The 17,092-nt window shown below is 39.5% G+C and overlaps 1 protein-coding gene across 9 annotated transcripts in view; it reads left to right on the top strand.

Moving 5' to 3' along the window:
• Positions 1 to 17,092, top strand: part of ABL2 (ABL proto-oncogene 2, non-receptor tyrosine kinase) — a 115,223-nt gene that overhangs the window by 87,931 nt on the left and 10,200 nt on the right. For all 9 annotated transcript variants that reach the window (XM_072830813.1, XM_072830808.1, XM_072830815.1 and 6 more), the window contains 8 exons: positions 3,942 to 4,237; positions 7,075 to 7,347; positions 8,426 to 8,510; positions 9,826 to 10,003; positions 10,630 to 10,814; positions 12,687 to 12,839; positions 14,104 to 14,193; positions 16,887 to 17,060. In XM_072830813.1, coding sequence (XP_072686914.1) covers positions 3,942 to 4,237; positions 7,075 to 7,347; positions 8,426 to 8,510; positions 9,826 to 10,003; positions 10,630 to 10,814; positions 12,687 to 12,839; positions 14,104 to 14,193; positions 16,887 to 17,060 — 1,434 coding nt within the window. The remainder of the gene's footprint in view (positions 1 to 3,941; positions 4,238 to 7,074; positions 7,348 to 8,425; positions 8,511 to 9,825; positions 10,004 to 10,629; positions 10,815 to 12,686; positions 12,840 to 14,103; positions 14,194 to 16,886; positions 17,061 to 17,092) is intronic.

Raw genomic sequence — 17,092 nt, 5'->3', positions numbered from 1 at the left:
ATATTTATTATTTTTCTTATTTTCTATTATTTTATTATTTTAAAAGGAAGCTTTAAGAACATGACCAAGTAAAATAATCCATTATTAGTTTCTTTTTTTTTTTTTTAATTTTTATTTATTTATGATAGTCACAGAGAGAGAGAGAGAGAGAGGCAGAGACACAGGCAGAGGGAGAAGCAGGCTCCATGCACCGGGAGCCCGACGTGGGATTCGATCCCGGGTCTCCAGGATCGCGCCCTGGGCCAAAGGCAGGCGCCAAACCGCTGCGCCACCCAGGGATCCCCTCCATTATTAGTTTTTGAACAAAGATAGAAAATGTGGAACTTGTATGAGAAAGAGGTCTGTGCCTCTTGGGGTCACGAGTTTGAGCCGCACATTGGGTTGTAGAGATTACTTTAAAAAGAATGAATGAAAGAAAGAAGCATGGGACATTCTCATTATGTCCTTGAATTGGATTGCTAATCTGAGTAAATTTGTTCTTTTGAAACTATGAAAGCCTCCTACTGGGAAAAAATATATTTCAGGATAATTTTTTATTTAAAGATTTATTTATTCATGAGAGACACAGAGAGAGACAGAGATAGACACAGGCCTGTGGCAGGGGGAGAAGCTGGCCCCCCGAAGGGAGCCCGATGTGGACCCCAGTCCTGGATCCCGGGATCACACCCTGAGCTGAAGGCGGATGCCCAACTGTTGAGCCACCCAGGAGTCCCTATTTCAGGATAATTTTTTAAAAAGATTTTGTTTAAATATATGTGAGAGAGACAGCATGAAGGGACGGGGAAGGGCAAGGGGAGAAACAGACTCCCTCCTGAACAGGGAGCTCGGACTCTTGGGTCTTGATCCCAGGACTCTGCGATCATGACCTGAGCCAAAGGCAGATGCTTAACTGACTGAGCCACAGGCGCCTCATCAGGATAATTATAATTTAACTTAAATGAAATCATAATTTTTTTAAAAATTTATTTATTAATGAGAGACACAGAGAGAGAGAGGGAGGCAGAAACACAGGCAGAGGGAGAAGCAGGCTCCATGCAGGGAGCCCAACGTGGGACTCGATCTCGGGTCTCCAGAATCAGGCCCTGGGCCAAAGGTGGTGCTAAACCGCTGAGCCACCGGAGCTGCCCAAATGAAATCATAATTTAAATAATTTGTCAAACACATACCTTTTATTTGTAAGGTTCAGAATGAGGTATTAAATGGGAGTGAATACACCAAATTAAGACAGGCCTCCCTTCAGCGAATGTTATCCTTTAATAAAATTTTTATATGCATCTGTTTTTTTAAAACCAGCCACATTAATCAAAAGTAGAAACTCTTAACTCAAACTGGGGTGTAGATGTGTCCCAGAGTAGGTGTGAGGCACATACATGTACCTGTGCCCGGAAGTTTCAAAGGTACAGAAAAAGTAATGTGTGTGATTTCCTAATGTCAAGTTACTTGAAGGCTTTGGGTAAGTTTTTGGGGGAGGGATAGTGATGATAGTGTGATAGTGTGTGTGTGTGTGTGTGTGTGTGTGTGTGTGATGCATCAAGGGAAAATTTTACACAAAGTTCTAGGATAAAATAAAAGACTTCAAAGAATTTTATACTGTGCAGTAGTCTCTTTGGGCTACAACACATTCTTTTACCTTTACTGATACTTCAGTGGAGAACTTTGTGAAACAGTGACTCAGAACATTCTTTCCTAGATACACTTTTCATGTCACTATTTTCCAGGATAACTCAGTTACCAAGGAAACATCGATAAAGAAAGTCTGTTGATGCCTCAGTTACCAGTTATGGCAACTGTTAGTGTGCAGCTCAAGGGCTAGGATTCTTGTTCTCTCCTGGCGAACAGAGGTTTGTCTTAAAACCCACGAAATGCCAGATTTTTCTACCCTTTTTTTTCTTTGATATAAAATGGTGTCATACTAACGCTATTTTATCTTAAAGGATAAGAAAATATATTTGAAAAATAAGGATACTTATTTTAGTTCCTTCTTTGAAGATTGCTTTTTGCTTGAATTAAAAAACAGAGTTCTCCCAGCATTTCTGTGTCAGTAGGGCCAATGTATACATCTCCACTAGTCAATTCCCATGGGACTCAAAATTTCCAGAATAGAAAATTCTCCTCCTAACTTCCAAAAAAAGAGGAAAACAAAAACCTAGGGTTTTTGACCTGCCATTACCAGTTATTTATAAGGAAGCAATAGTGATATACTTGATCTTTACTTTTTCTAGTTCTTGTGGTACAGTAGAGAAAGCTCTAGAGGAACAAGTTTTATTTAGCTTTTCTGGTAGCACTGAGTTTTGGTTTTTTTCCCCCTTCAGGGAAGTGTATTTATCTGCACACTGGTGTATTTCCACAACCATACCACACATATTCCTATCTATCCAGCTGTACATATGTATGTTTTATAAGTAAATACTCCTATGTTTTTGTCATTGAACGTCTCACATCCAGGTGTCAGTAGTGAGACAGTGGGAGCTGATAAAGTTATCCTATGGTAAACATTTCTGTGGACTGCTGGAAAAGTTCGATGACTGCCAGAATGATGATTTTGAGCTTTTCCTCAGTGGCCTTTGCCTGATAACTAGTGGACCATGTGCTTGTAATGGGTTTGCTTTTCTTCTGCAGACACGGGGAAGTAGGTGTGAACTCTGAAGGAAGGCTTGCATCTCTCAGAGATCAGAGCCTAAGGCCTTATAATATTTCTTTAGATTATTAGTTATTACTAATGATATGTCTTTCATCTTTCCTGTTTTGTCTGAGCTGCAGCTTTAGGGGCAAAATGTCTATTAGGAGTTTAAAGTTGACATTCATAACTTTAATAGAGAAGTCAAGGACATTGACGTTGATAACAAGCAAAGACGTTCTGAGTAACTTGTCTTGGGTTCCAGCTTCAGTGTCAGCTTCCCTTCCCACACACTAATTTTAGAGGAATGAATAGGACTGACTCATATTCATGGGGAATGGGAGGGAAGTTGGGAAATTATAACTGTTAAAACTTGAGTCCCGGAATGTGCTTTGGGAGTTCTAACTGCCTGCCCCCCAAGCAGTTTTCCTACTGAAAACATTGCTGAAAGCCCTGTGGTCGTGCTTCTATTTTCTTTTCTTTTCTTTTCTTTTTTTTTTGTTTGTTTTTTACGTAGATGATTTTGTTGCCATGGTGCTAACTGAAATTTAGAAGTAACTTCTTATTTCACTATCCCTAATCCTTGATTGTTACTAGCATTGAACCATAAATAAGATACATTCCTTGACAAACAGTTATGAGAAAAAAAGAAAAATTTTTTGAGGGATAGGACTCTCTCCTTTTCCAGAATAACCTTTCTGTCTTTTTTTTTTTTTTTTAATCGAAGTATAGTTGACATACGATATTACATTACTTTCAGGTATATAATACAGTGATTTACTCTATATGTTATGCTGTGCTTACCACAAGTGTGGCTACCGTCTGTCACCATGCAATGCTGTATTGCAGTATATTACAGTACCATTGACTGTTTCCTATGCTGTATATTTTATCCTGATGATTTATTCATTCTCTAAAGGGATTCTCAGTCCCCTTCACCCGTTTGCCGGTTGCCCTCTGGCAACCCTCTCCCCTCAGGCAACTATCAGTGTGTTCTCTGTTGTTATGGGTCCATAACCTTTCTTTCTTTGTATGCCATTGTACTACGCCACATGTGGAGTTTCCTAATGACATTTTTTTAGCTGGTGTAAAAACTGTTAGTAAATGCCAGAAGGTTATTTCTGACTATGCTGCTTTTGTTTAAGCTACAAGCTAAAGAAATCAATCAGGATAGGATGAGCAGCCAAGTTTATTTTCTTTTCTTTTTTTTTTAAACGTTGGCATGAAAGTTACTGATTATTTTTCACTGAGGTCTGAGTTTGACAGTAGGCTGCTGTTTGAGATAAAGCCCTTAATATCTCTTTTCTGATGACTTTATGGCTAGGTGAAAAGTTACGAGTCCTTGGTTACAACCAGAATGGTGAATGGAGTGAAGTTCGCTCCAAGAATGGACAAGGTTGGGTGCCAAGCAACTACATCACCCCGGTGAACAGCTTGGAAAAACATTCCTGGTACCATGGACCTGTGTCGCGCAGTGCAGCAGAGTATCTGCTCAGCAGTCTAATCAATGGCAGTTTCCTGGTGCGAGAAAGTGAGAGCAGCCCTGGGCAGCTGTCGATCTCGCTCAGGTATGAGGGGCGCGTGTATCACTACAGGATCAATACCACCACAGATGGCAAGGTAAGACTGGCCAGCACCTCCTCTAGGTGTGGACTGGCTGTTCTTTAGAAAAAATACTCAGAATGACTAAAGAATATTGTTTTTATGTCAGACATGAAACGAAATAATCACTGATGTAAAGTTTGGGCTGTTTGGCATGTGAAAGATTGCTCTTTTCAAAAATATGGTAATGGAAATTAAAAACAGTATTACATTAATAGTTTAATGATAGATTTGAAGGTGAATGAAGGAAACTTCTGATTAAGGTAGCTGTTCTAGTCATCATCAGCACATAGATATATGCAGGTACATCCAATATGTTGTACAGAATTGATAAATTAAGCCTTGGCTCTATGAAAATTATAATCTCTACCAGAAAGTTCATAGAGTAAGAATTTTGGCTTCTGAGACTGGGATTGATCATTCATGTATGTTAATATAAGTAGATTAATCACACATTTAGCAATGTACATGTTGGAAAGACTAACCATTGTAGAGTGGTTGTGTTAGAATGGAGCTGTTTTGCTTTATACATTGTGAAGCATAGATTTATGTCAGTTCTATTCAACAGTAAATTTACATTAAATCATTTGTTCTTTTTTTTCCATCTATGTGATATGCATAGTAGGGGAAAGCACAGACTTTGGAGCAAGCAGATCTGCTTTGCTGTGTAACTCCACCATTTATATTTACTAACTTTGTGTCCTTACATAAGCTTCCAATTTCTCATCCTATTTTTTTTAAAGATTTTATTTATTTATTCATGAGAGACACACACACAGAGGCAGAGAGAGAGAGAGAGGCAGAGGCAGAGGCGGGTAGAGACACAGGCAGAGGGAGAAGCAGGCTCCATGCAAGGAGCCTGACATGGGACTCGATCCTGGGTCTCCAGGATCATGCCCTAGACTGAAGGCGGCACTAAACCGCTGAGCCACCCGGGCTGCCATCATCCTCTTTTTTGGCTCGTCCTGTGGATTAAATGAAATAATTTCCTTAAGACATAATGGCTGGTACAATAGTAGGAAATAATTATTAATTCTCTTTCTCTTTTGCATTACCCTACAGACATATTGTCTTTTGATGAATCCACATAGAATCAGATAAGTGATAATGCAGGAGAGACTTAGCAGCTCTATTTCTCATTATATACCCAAGAGAAATGAGTGCATATGTGTACAGAAGACATGTACAGAATGTTCATAATCACATTATTTGTAATAGCCCCAAACTAGAAATACTTGTCTAACAACAGAATGAACTAATAAATTATGGTATATTCATAAAATAGAATCTCATACAGCAACAAAAAAATGAATGTGGTACTGCTGTATGGTCTGAGGAAAATCTGTGGCCCACCCAGTTGCCTGTTTTTATAAATAAAATGTTTTTGAACATAGCCACACCCATTTATGTATTATCTATGGTTGCTTTCTCATTCTTAGAGCAGCTTTTTTGAGTAGTTATGACAGAGGCACTATGGCCACAAGCCTAAAATATTTCCTCTCTGGCCCTCTGCAGAAAAGTGTGTTGACCTGTGTTGTAGGTGAGTCTCACACATGTAAAGCTGACTGAAAGGGATTCGTGATTGTCAGGGGATGGGTGTGAGGGGAGTGAAAATGGCTGCTGATGATTTGGAGTTTCTTTGTAGGCTGATGGCAATGTTCTAGAGTTACATAGTGGTGATGGTTGGACAACTTTGTGGATGTATTAAAGCCACTGAATTGTATGCTTGAAAATGGTGGATATTATGGTATGTGAATTATATCACAGTAAATAAAAGTTGGAGGAAAGCAGGCACAACGTGTGTATTATATGATTCCATTTGTTTAAGTCAGAAGCAGGCAAAGCTAATCTAAGGTGTTAGAAGTCAGCAGAGTGGTTATCTGAAGGAGTGAATAGCTTAGCTATTATAATTTTTGATGTGGGAGAGGTTTATGTGGGTGAGTTCACCTTGTAAAAGTGATCAATTCTGCATGTGTTACATATTCTTCTGTGTACAACACAGATTTCTTAAGAAACAATAAGCAAGCTAGCTCCCTTGGGAGATGGGGCTCAGAGACTGCTCATCTTTTATACTTTAATTAGTTGTCACAAATTAAGTACTATTTTGTTAACAACTCTGAAATAAAACTGTGGCTTTTTAAAAAATGGCCTAGCTACTCAAAAGCACATCCTAATTAAGTAAAAATTAAAAGATCCTTCAATACTTTCTTACTACCAAAAAAATGGAAACTAGTGGTTCTCAAGTTATGTTCTATGCAAGATTCTAAGGTGGGATTTCATGGCCTTTCAGAGGCGCCAAGTCACTCCCCTTGCTTACTTTAGGATCTGTATCTCTGTTTTATGTATTTGGGTTTCACAGTCTTGTTGCTTCAAAATACTTGAAGACCAGTGATCTTGGTGATCCAGAATGATAGCTTGGAAGCTTTTCCCCCGAGACTGGAACTTCTTTAGGAAGTCTGGAAAGAGTCATATAAAGAGTACTAAACTGAAGTTCTGTGTTTCCCCTTCTCACTTACTTACTTACTTATTTATTTAAAAAAAAGATTTTATTTATTCATGAGAGACACAGAGAGAGAGAGAGGCAGAAAACTAGGCAGAAGGAGAAGCAGGTTCCCTCTGGGGAACCGGATGTAGGACTTGATCCCAGGACCCTGGGATGGTGACCTGAGCCACAGGCAGACACTTAACCACTGAGCCACCCAGGCACTCCTCTCCTCATCATTTAATTCTTATATTTACCTCCATAAGATAACTTCCTATCTTCATGTCTTCAGATCAGTGAAATAATGGGCTTTGAAAAAGTTTTTTTCTGACTTTTCAAGTTGCTTTAGCATCTCTCCTGCCTTTCTCACCAGGTGTATGTCACTGCCGAGAGCCGCTTTAGCACCCTGGCAGAGCTCGTGCACCATCACTCCACGGTGGCTGATGGGCTGGTGACAACATTACATTACCCAGCACCCAAGTGTAATAAGCCCACAGTTTATGGTGTGTCCCCTATCCATGACAAGTGGGAAATGGAACGAACAGATATTACCATGAAGCACAAACTTGGGGGTGGTCAGTATGGAGAAGTTTATGTTGGCGTCTGGAAGAAATACAGCCTTACGGTTGCTGTGAAAACATTGAAGGTGAGTTGCTGAGAATTACAGTTTCCAGGCTTTTTTTCTTTTTTTTCCTTTTGTGCTGAATCACTTGGAAATATGAGTGTGTCCTTCTTTAACTTTGGAACACTTTCCACCCACTGATGCCAAGCACATCAGCAAATTGGTGATAAACCTTAGTGCCAAAGCTGACAGTGCAGGGGCAGATTATTCACTGCAATTCAGTGAAACCCACATGTGGGGAAGATATGTTTCTGAAGGCTGCTGATGTAGGTCTTAGTGGAAGGTTAGGAGCAGATTATAAGTTAGAAAAGCAAAAGAAACTATTTTGAGAATGACCCCTGCTGGACGGAATTGTTCATGCAGTGTTCAAGAATCATGGGTTCTCTCTCCTGTCCTTGAGCTGTCTCATACTCTCCCCATCTCTTTAAGATTAGATCCCTTCTTCTTGTTGCTAGTAGTCACAGAAATCTTCCTGATACTGCTGTCATCTTTAAGTATCCTAGTAGCTAGCTAATGACAGAGTTGTCATTCCATTCTCTGAACATCTCCCATGTGCCTTCATAGCTCTGGCATATCATGGGTAAGAGGCTGCTCTTTGGCTATGAGTAGTAATCAGTTCTGGTCAGCAAGCGTTTAAGCATATTTTGAGTGTGAGACAATATGCATGGCTTTGCAAATGTGTATTGCTCCTTAAGGAATTTGTCAGGAAGACAGATGTGTGAATAGCTAACTCTTCTGTCTCCTCTTTTGAAGGCTGAGCTATCTAGGGAAGTAAACTCTCAGAACTGAGTAATCCATCCAGCTCTCCCAGGCCTCACTTGTGATGGGATATGATGGCTGAATTTTGCTTGCCCTGCTAATTTTCACTCCATTTTCCAATTGGGTAAATTTAGGGATGTTTTCTTTCTTAATTGAATGTCTCTGGGGCATATTATTAGGTTCTGATAAAGTTTCTTTAATCTGCTAAAATATTCAAAAGATAGCCCCATTTAAAGCTGTAGTGTTAGGATTGTGAATTGACTCAAATGATTAAAATGGGGGTTTGTCCCTCTTCTGTTTTGTTTGCTTATTGTTTTTCTCTAATTTTTCCCCCCCTTTCCAGGAAGACACCATGGAAGTGGAGGAGTTCTTGAAGGAAGCTGCAGTGATGAAGGAAATCAAGCATCCTAATCTGGTCCAACTCTTAGGTAAGGAAGCTTGCCTGAATGATAGGTGCATTCCCTGGCCCTGTCATCTCCAGATGCTGCTTCCGAATCATCATGGTGGAAGCTCCAAGTACAAATATACTTCAGCAAATGGTGGTTATTTTAATCAGCAGGCTCTGTGTTCAAAAATTGCCCTAGAATGGTACACCTGGCTGGCTTAGTTAGTAGAGCATGTAACTTTTGACCTTGGCGTCTCGAGTTTGAGCCCCATGTTTGGTATTAAGATTATATACATACATACATAAATTAATTTTTAAAACTTTTAGTGAGGGGCATCCCGGGTGGCTCAGCAGTTTAGCACCACCTTCAGCCCAGGGTGTGATCCTGGAGACCCAGGATCGAGTCCTGCATCAGGCTCCCTGCATGGAGCCTGTTTCTCCCTCTGCTTGTGTCTGTGCCTCTCTTGTGTCTCTCATGAATAAATAAGTAAAATCTTAAAAAAAAAAAAAAAAAAACTTTTAATAAAAATTGCCTGGGAAACGGCCTGGATTGATTACAATAAATAAAACTGCCTAGCTTGTGGTAACTGCCCCAGTTCAAGTTCAGAATCACTCAGAATTATACCAAACCAAATACTGTCGCAAAATATTTTTACAAAATAAAAAGACATTAAAGAAAAAACAGTTGAAAAGAAGCGGATAAAAATTGTGACCACACTGATTGGTTTACCTTGCTCAGCAGAAAGTGGTGTGCTGCGATACAATGGCTTCTCACCTGTTCAGGTCACAAAGAAACTGTTGACTGAACCCCTTGCCCTTTATAAAGGAGGGCCAGTTTCCTTGGGTATTCACATTGAGCCAAAACTATCCCAAAGGAAAGAGTTTCTTGTTGATTTTTTACAAGGAATTTGCCATGTATCATTGAAATTCTTGACTGTGGAAACAGTCTTTTTACAAAGGATGATACAGGACGGGCTCACACAGTGTTCAACATACATACAATTGCTGTTACTTTTCGATAAACATTGTTAGTGTGCTGGTGAGGATGGGAATCACAGGCACATATAGAACTCAAGACAGTTCAGTTTTCTAGACCCCTTATGGAATTAATGCTTTTGCCCAAACAGGCACATACTCAGATGCATATGGTTTCCAAAGAATGATGTCAAGGAAGACAAGACTCCCTTACCAACCACCTTTTTCTTAACTTTGCTGTGTTATTTTCAGGGAATGTGGTAGCAAGAAGGGAAAAGATTACTGCTGAGCTAGAGTTTAAAATGTGTCTGTTATTCTTACTGAAGAGGTTGGGAATTTTTGGATATATACTAATAAAACAAGCTCTCTTCTTCAACTATCAGGTGTGTGTACTTTGGAGCCACCGTTTTACATTGTGACTGAGTACATGCCGTACGGCAACTTGCTCGATTATCTCCGCGAATGCAGCCGAGAAGAAGTGACTGCAGTTGTCCTGCTGTACATGGCCACACAGATCTCTTCTGCAATGGAATATCTAGAGAAGAAGAATTTCATCCATAGGTTCGTAAAGCCTGATTATTGCCTATGACTAACCATGAAGCAACCTTGCTTGATGTGCAAATACAGAAAAGAATGTGAGAGCCTTCCCGGAAATTTCCAGATGACTCAGAAAAGCAATTTTCTCTTTCACAGGACCTGCCCACTATGACGCCATTTCCAACTTATAAATCTGCTGTATTCTGGTGAAAGTATTAATGAGGGGCTTTTGCTAATTCTCAGAACAGAATGCTTTTTATTTTGTCGGGCCATATCCAAGAGTCTTTTTCTCCATCTAATGGCTTAATTTTAACAATAGCTTTCTGTCTTATTAAAGAAGTTAAAGTAAACCCCTGTAGAAAAGCGTCTTTTGCTCACCTCTGCAACCTGTCCCAGTGTACTTCTAAATAGGAACCCATTTTCTGAAGTCTTTTTTATTCTAGTATCAGATAACTGTCTGTTGGTGACTATTTTACAAGTGATATATAATTCGTGGCTTTTTACCATGTTAGCAGTTATCATAAAATAATACTATATCTGTCAGCATGGACTTACCAACTCTACTTGTAGCACAAAGGACCAAGAATAGAGCATTCGTGGTCGTTTTCTCACCATCTGAATGAATGAAATTAGGGTTCTCTTTTCCACAGAGATCTTGCAGCCCGTAACTGCCTAGTGGGAGAAAACCATGTGGTAAAAGTGGCTGACTTTGGCTTAAGTAGATTGATGACTGGAGACACGTATACTGCTCATGCTGGAGCCAAATTTCCTATTAAATGGACAGCACCAGAGAGTCTTGCCTACAATACCTTCTCAATTAAATCTGACGTCTGGGGTAAGGTTGGAAGGGACTTTTTCTTTGTCTGACATTTTATGTTTTTAATAAATGTTTTTAGTTCTTTAGAGCTTCTCATTTGTGTGATCAGTAAACTCTGCCTTTATCCTCCATCCTTTATCAGTCATTCAGCAAAAATTTAATAATACCTACTATCTGGCAGGCATTGTGTTAGTCACTTAGCATAGAAAGTAGTGTAAAGAAGAAAGTGGAAAAGAAAAAGTCCCCACTTTCAAAGAGCTCACAGTCTAGATCTTGGATTGCATTGGAATTTTATTGATCCTCTCTTTGCAAAGCTTCCTGTTTTCCATATTAGGTTTTATTGCTCGTTTCCAGAGTACTGTGACACAGAGTAGCCTCTTCTTTTCAAGGAAAGCATGATGGAATTGCATTTAGACTTTGTCCTTGTAACTAACTCATCTTGTTTCTGTTGCCATGAAAAGCAGATTTAGCAGGGGCTCATGGACTGAACAAGTCTATGGAAATTTGGGGGCAGCCCTGGTGGCGCAGCGGTTTAGCGCCGCCTACAGCCTGGGGTGTGATCCTGGAGACCCGGGATCAAGTCCCACATCCGGCTCCCTGCATGGAGCCTGCTTCTCGCTCTGCCTGTGTCTTTACCTCTCTGCCTGCCTCTCTCTCTCTCTCTGCCTCTGAATTTAAAAAAAAAAAAAAAAAAAAAGAAAGAAAGAAATTTGGGTTGTAGACCAACAGAAATAGTTGTAAGATGCTGAGTCACTTTTTACCAGAAATCTTAAACTCAGAAATAATGTGTGACAAAGTCAAGCAAATTTCCTTTTCTAGTGTGATTATTTTCTTTGTTTTTTTCTTTTTTCAAAGATTTTATTTATTTGAGAGAGGGAGAGCACAGAGGGAGAGGGAAAAGCAGATTCCCCACTGAGCAGGGAATCTGATACGGGCCTCAATCCCAGGACCCCAGGATCATGATCTGAGCCAAAGGCAGATGCTTAACCAACTGAACCATCCTGGCACCACTAGTGTGATGTTTTTTCTGATTTTAAATTAGTCTATTTCTTTCTTTTTTTTTTTTTTTTAAATTTTTATTTATTCATGATAGGCACACAGTGAGAGAGAGAGAGGCAGAGACACAGGCAGAGGGAGAAGCAGGCTCCATGCACCGGGAGCCTGACGTGGGATTCGATCCCGGATCTCCGGGATCGCGCCCTGGGCCAAAGGCAGGCGCCAAACCGCTGCGCCACCCAGGGATCCCAGTCTATTTCTTTTTGACTCCTTTAATATTCGCTGATATAAAAACTGAAATTCATTAAATGGATCATAGATTGTTCTAAGAGTAGTTGGGTTATGTCCCAGACTTTCTATGGTCATAATTTATTCTCCCTCACTACAGTAAAGGAAATCCAAATAAAAATTGGGGAATTTATGGGGTGCCTGGGTAGCTCAGTCAGTTGAGCATCAGACTCTTGGTTTTGGCTCGGGGTGTGATCTTGGTATCTTTGTGATATGGGATTAAGCCCTGTGTTGGGCTCCATGCTCAGTGGGCAATCTGCTTGGGATTCAACCATCCTCTCCCTCTGTTCCCCACCCCTTCCCCCCATTGCCCCCACTGGTGTGAGTGTGTGCTCTCATGCACTTGCTGTCTCAGATTAAAAAAAAAAAAAAAATCTTTAAAAAAAATTGGCAAATTTATAGAAAACTGTCTTGAGGTTATACCTGAAGCAGTCTTCTGGCAGATACCTTAGAAGGACAAGTTCAGCTATAAGAATTAGAAGAGTACACTAATGTTGTAACAGTGTGAATGTTATCCAAAATTTGAAAGAAAAGTTACCTAATGGTATAAAATAAAAGATCAGAGAAGAAACATTCAACTTTTCTTTTTTTAAATCCCTTATGCAGCTTTCGGGGTACTGTTGTGGGAAATTGCTACATATGGAATGTCACCATATCCAGGTATTGACCTGTCTCAGGTGTATGATCTACTGGAAAAAGGATATCGAATGGAACAACCTGAAGGATGCCCCCCTAAGGTTTATGAACTTATGAGAGCATGTAAGTGGTTTTTTTTTTGTTGTTGTTTTTGTTTTTTGAGTTTTTTTGTATTTTAATTTTGAAGGGTTAAGTCAGTGATTCAGGGTGATTAACAAAATAAGAAAACAGTTTTCCTCTCAGTGTTAGATTGAATCCAATCTCATGACATATAAAGTGTTGGTCAGGCGTGTTTGGGTGGCTCAGTCTGCCTTCAGTGCAGGTCATGACCTCAGGATTCTGGGATCGAGCCTGAATAGGGCTTCCTGCTCAGTGGGGGATCTGCTTCTCCCTCTCCCTCTCCCCCCCGTACTCATGTGCATGCTCTCTCTCTCTCATAAATAAATAAAATCTTTAAAAAAGGGTCATTGATCAGCCAGTTGGCATATATAATAAACCATTGAGTCTTAATTGGAATTCTAATAACAGTTGTCCATGGCCCATATATTGCATATAAGTGGTTTCCCCAAACCACTTGCATATTCTAATAGGATAATAAGAAACTGGGTTTGGAGATGGCTGCTTTCAACTAGATAAAAATGATTGCTAAAGACTGGAGAATACCTGAAAGTAACCACTTTGAATAAACAAAAGCATCTGACTTCTTAACAGATGAGAAAGCTAGAAGGTGAGTGGTGAATTAGATTGCATTGTGTTTAAGCATATGTCTTGTTATTTTCCTTACCGTCCTGTTTTTGTCAAAGTGAACTCTAACTTCCTCCTTTCTTTTTTTTTTTTTCCTCCTTTCTGATATCCTGTTATACTTCTGATTATACTTAGCTGATTATAAGGTTAGAATGAGTTTGAATACAGGTTCTACTTCTTTCATTTTTCTAGTAGAAAACAACTTTCCATTTTATTTTATTTATTTTAGATTTTATTTATTTATTCATGAGAGACACAGAGGCAGAGACATAGGCAGAGGGAGAAGCAGGCTCCATGTGGGGAGCTTGATGGTGGGACTCAATCCTGGGACTCCAGGATCATGCTCTGGGCCAAAGGCAGGCACCAAACCGCTGAGCCACCCAGGCGCCCCAACTTTCCATTTTATAAAGCATCTCCCCACCCCTCTTTATCCCCGTAGTAGAGAAAATAGAAGCTGAGGCTACATAGAAGGACCAGCCCTAGGAAGTGGGTTTATCACAGCTTTAAGTCTGGAACTGAGAAGCAGCTGCCTCACTGTCCTTCAGTAGCCTCCATCATGATGTTTGGGACTCGCTTGCAGGTGTGCCATTGGATATTTAATTTTTGAAAGGAGCTTTCAGTATTTTCTTCTTTTGTTACATAGGCTGGAAGTGGAGCCCTGCTGACAGGCCATCTTTCGCTGAAACACATCAGGCTTTTGAAACCATGTTTCATGACTCCAGTATTTCTGAAGGTGGGAATCTGGTAGTTTACAGCTGGTCGCCAGTTCTGGGTGGTGTTAGGGGTGGTAATATTTCAAGAACAGTAGATTCTTCTAGTTTGTGACTCCATTTCGGGATATTGAATTAATTCTTGGCCTTTATTCTCGCTTTGCTTTTTTTTTTTTTTGCTATTTTTAAATGTCTCTATGTCTCTGCTCATTTCTAATATTGAAATTGTATTTTAATTAGGAATTCAGTCTCTTCATAAAGAGAAGAAGTTTGGTAGTTCTTTAACCACCAACACTTACCATATATGGAAGGGAAGAAAAAATGAGTATGAAGATTATTCCACCTCCCTGAACCATACCTACAAAGACAGAATCAAGTTATTAAGGCAATATCCAGAAATTTCATTTCTAGAAATAGATCTTGAAATAATTAAGAATATGAATAAAGATTTAGCTACAAAGATGTTACATCAGTGTGTAGTTTTTAATATTGAAAAATTAAGAACAATTTAAGAATCTAATTATTATGTTCATATAATGGAATATTTAAAATGATATTCTTAAATATATTGACATGGAAAATAGTTTAAAATGAGCATGTTAAGCTATGAACAGTGAGAAGCCTTTTCGTATCTGAAAAACAAATGTATAGGCGCACGTAGGCATGACAGTGCCTCTACAATTACATGCAGAAGTCAGACAGTAAACTTGTTATATAGACAGGCTATTCCTAGAGAGTTAAAAACATCGAATTCTTAGTTATTTGTGCTTATTATTAGATTCTTTGGTATAGCTCCAGAATTTCACACATATTTGTTAAAATTTCTCCTTCATAATTGAACACAGAGCTTACTACTTAAGTTCAGGTTTTAAAATATTAGAAAAGGAAATCAGGCAAGTTGAATTTTGTCATCTTTCGTTAGCAATGTATCATTTCAGATAAGAAGGGAAAAGTATAACACTGAAGTTGAATGAAAAGTATTTTCTTCCTTGTCCTTTGCTTAGCTGAAACTTCTGCACATCAACCTTTGGGCCAGTTTGAGCAGCTGCCTGTCTCGGCCCCTCTGTGCTTTACCACAGCAGAGCTGGAGTGATAGAAGTCACAGGCTCCACTTCTCTGATGCTTCTGTGTCACCTTTTAACTTCTGTTGAATCCTTGCTTAAATATTTCTGCTTCTTTCAAAAATGTTCTGTCCTTTTAGAAAATCAGCCATTATCACTTCTTAAAGGTAATTGCAATTCAGAATTGCTAAACAAGAAATTTAAAATTATTTAACCCACATTTTATTAAGCATTTAATCTTTGGCAAGCACTATACCGAAGACATAGGGATAAGACACAGTTCCTACCTTAAAAAGATGTATTTATTAGTTGTGAGTGGCAGAAACCTAACTCAAGTTTTCGAAAGCAATAAAAGGAGGATTTATTGGCTCATAACCAAACCATGGGAAAGGAGGGATGGTGTGAACTTCAGAGTCAGTAGAAGCCACAGACTCAAGGGGCTCTGGGACTTCCTACTTCCCACAGCCACTCCCACCCAGTATCACTTCACTTTTGCTTCTACATTGATCTCATCCTCAGAATATTCCAAGAGGCACGGGGCACAGTTACTAGCATCCTTGAGGTCATATCTTTATAGCTTACGTCTGTGTCTGCCAGCTGCTGTACATAGCAGCGTAGGAAAGGAATCTCACTGACAGTGCTTGGGTTATATACTGTATATCCATTCTTGTGGAAGAGTCGATTTTTTTTAAATAGTTGCCAAAAAATGTAAAATAAACACACTATTTCACAATTTCATTGATTCCACTTCATTTTTGTTCAGGAATGAGTAGCAAAGTATGTCTTTGCCCCAGTAGAAGCCACAAAATGCATAGCCATGTTCAAAAGGGTGACCACTTTTTCAGGAGCCTCATTTGCTTCATTTGAATGAAATGAAATGCATCTACCCTCCTTCTTGGTATAAGGTACAATCTAAAAATAAAAATAACTCCAGAAATCTGTCTGCTTTGTTCAGCCTCTGAATAAGGACTCAGTAAACAAGGATATCCAAATGATATGGAAGCACATGAAACCATGCTGAACATTACTCATCATCAGAGAAATCCAAAATAGAACAATGAGATGCCATAGAGACTGACACCAGAATGGCTCAAATTAAAATTGAACAAAAAAACCCCTGATAATATCAAACTCTGGCAAGAATGCAGAGTAACCAAAACTACTATACAATGCTAATGGGAGTATAGATTGGCCCAGCCATTTTGGGAGACTGTTTGGCACAATCCAACAAAGCTGAATTATGTGCACCCTATAACCAGTCCTGCTCCTAGGTATATACCCAGCAGACAATCACACAATTCTGAAGCAAAAGACACGTAGCAGGGTGTTCCTAGCAGCATATTCACTCACAATAGCCAAAAACTAAAAACAACCTAAGTATCCATCAAAAGAGGAATGGATTAATTTTGGTATATTCACACTTTTGAACAATATACCATGAGAGAAAGCCCCTGCCACATGCAACAATGTGGATGAATCCACAGTCACAATATTGAGCAAGAGAAGCCAGACATAAAAGAGTACATACTCTGTGATTCCATTGTATATTTTAGTACTTTTCTCCAGTTTTTTTCCTGTTGTATACTTTTTCTGAAAATAAAACCTTTTCTGTGTCCTGAAATTGTTTTTCATCAGTCCCTTTATCTTCCTCACAGAGGTAGCTGAGGAGCTTGGGAGAGCTGCCTCCTCCTCATCTGTTGTTCCATACCTGCCCCGACTGCCAATACTTCCTTCCAAGACCCGGACGCTGAAGAAGCAGGTGGAGAACAAGGAGAATATCGAAGGGGCACAGGACACCACAGAAAATTCTGCTTCCAGTTCAGCACCAGGTATGGGTCACTAGGCGGGTAGAATTAAACTG

Source organism: Canis lupus, chromosome 6, assembly GCF_048164855.1.
Source record: "Canis lupus baileyi chromosome 6, mCanLup2.hap1, whole genome shotgun sequence".
Classification (NCBI taxonomy): Eukaryota; Metazoa; Chordata; class Mammalia; order Carnivora; family Canidae; genus Canis; species Canis lupus.
The sequence above is the reverse complement of the archived record's forward strand: the minus strand, read 5'-3'. Positions and strand labels throughout refer to the sequence as shown.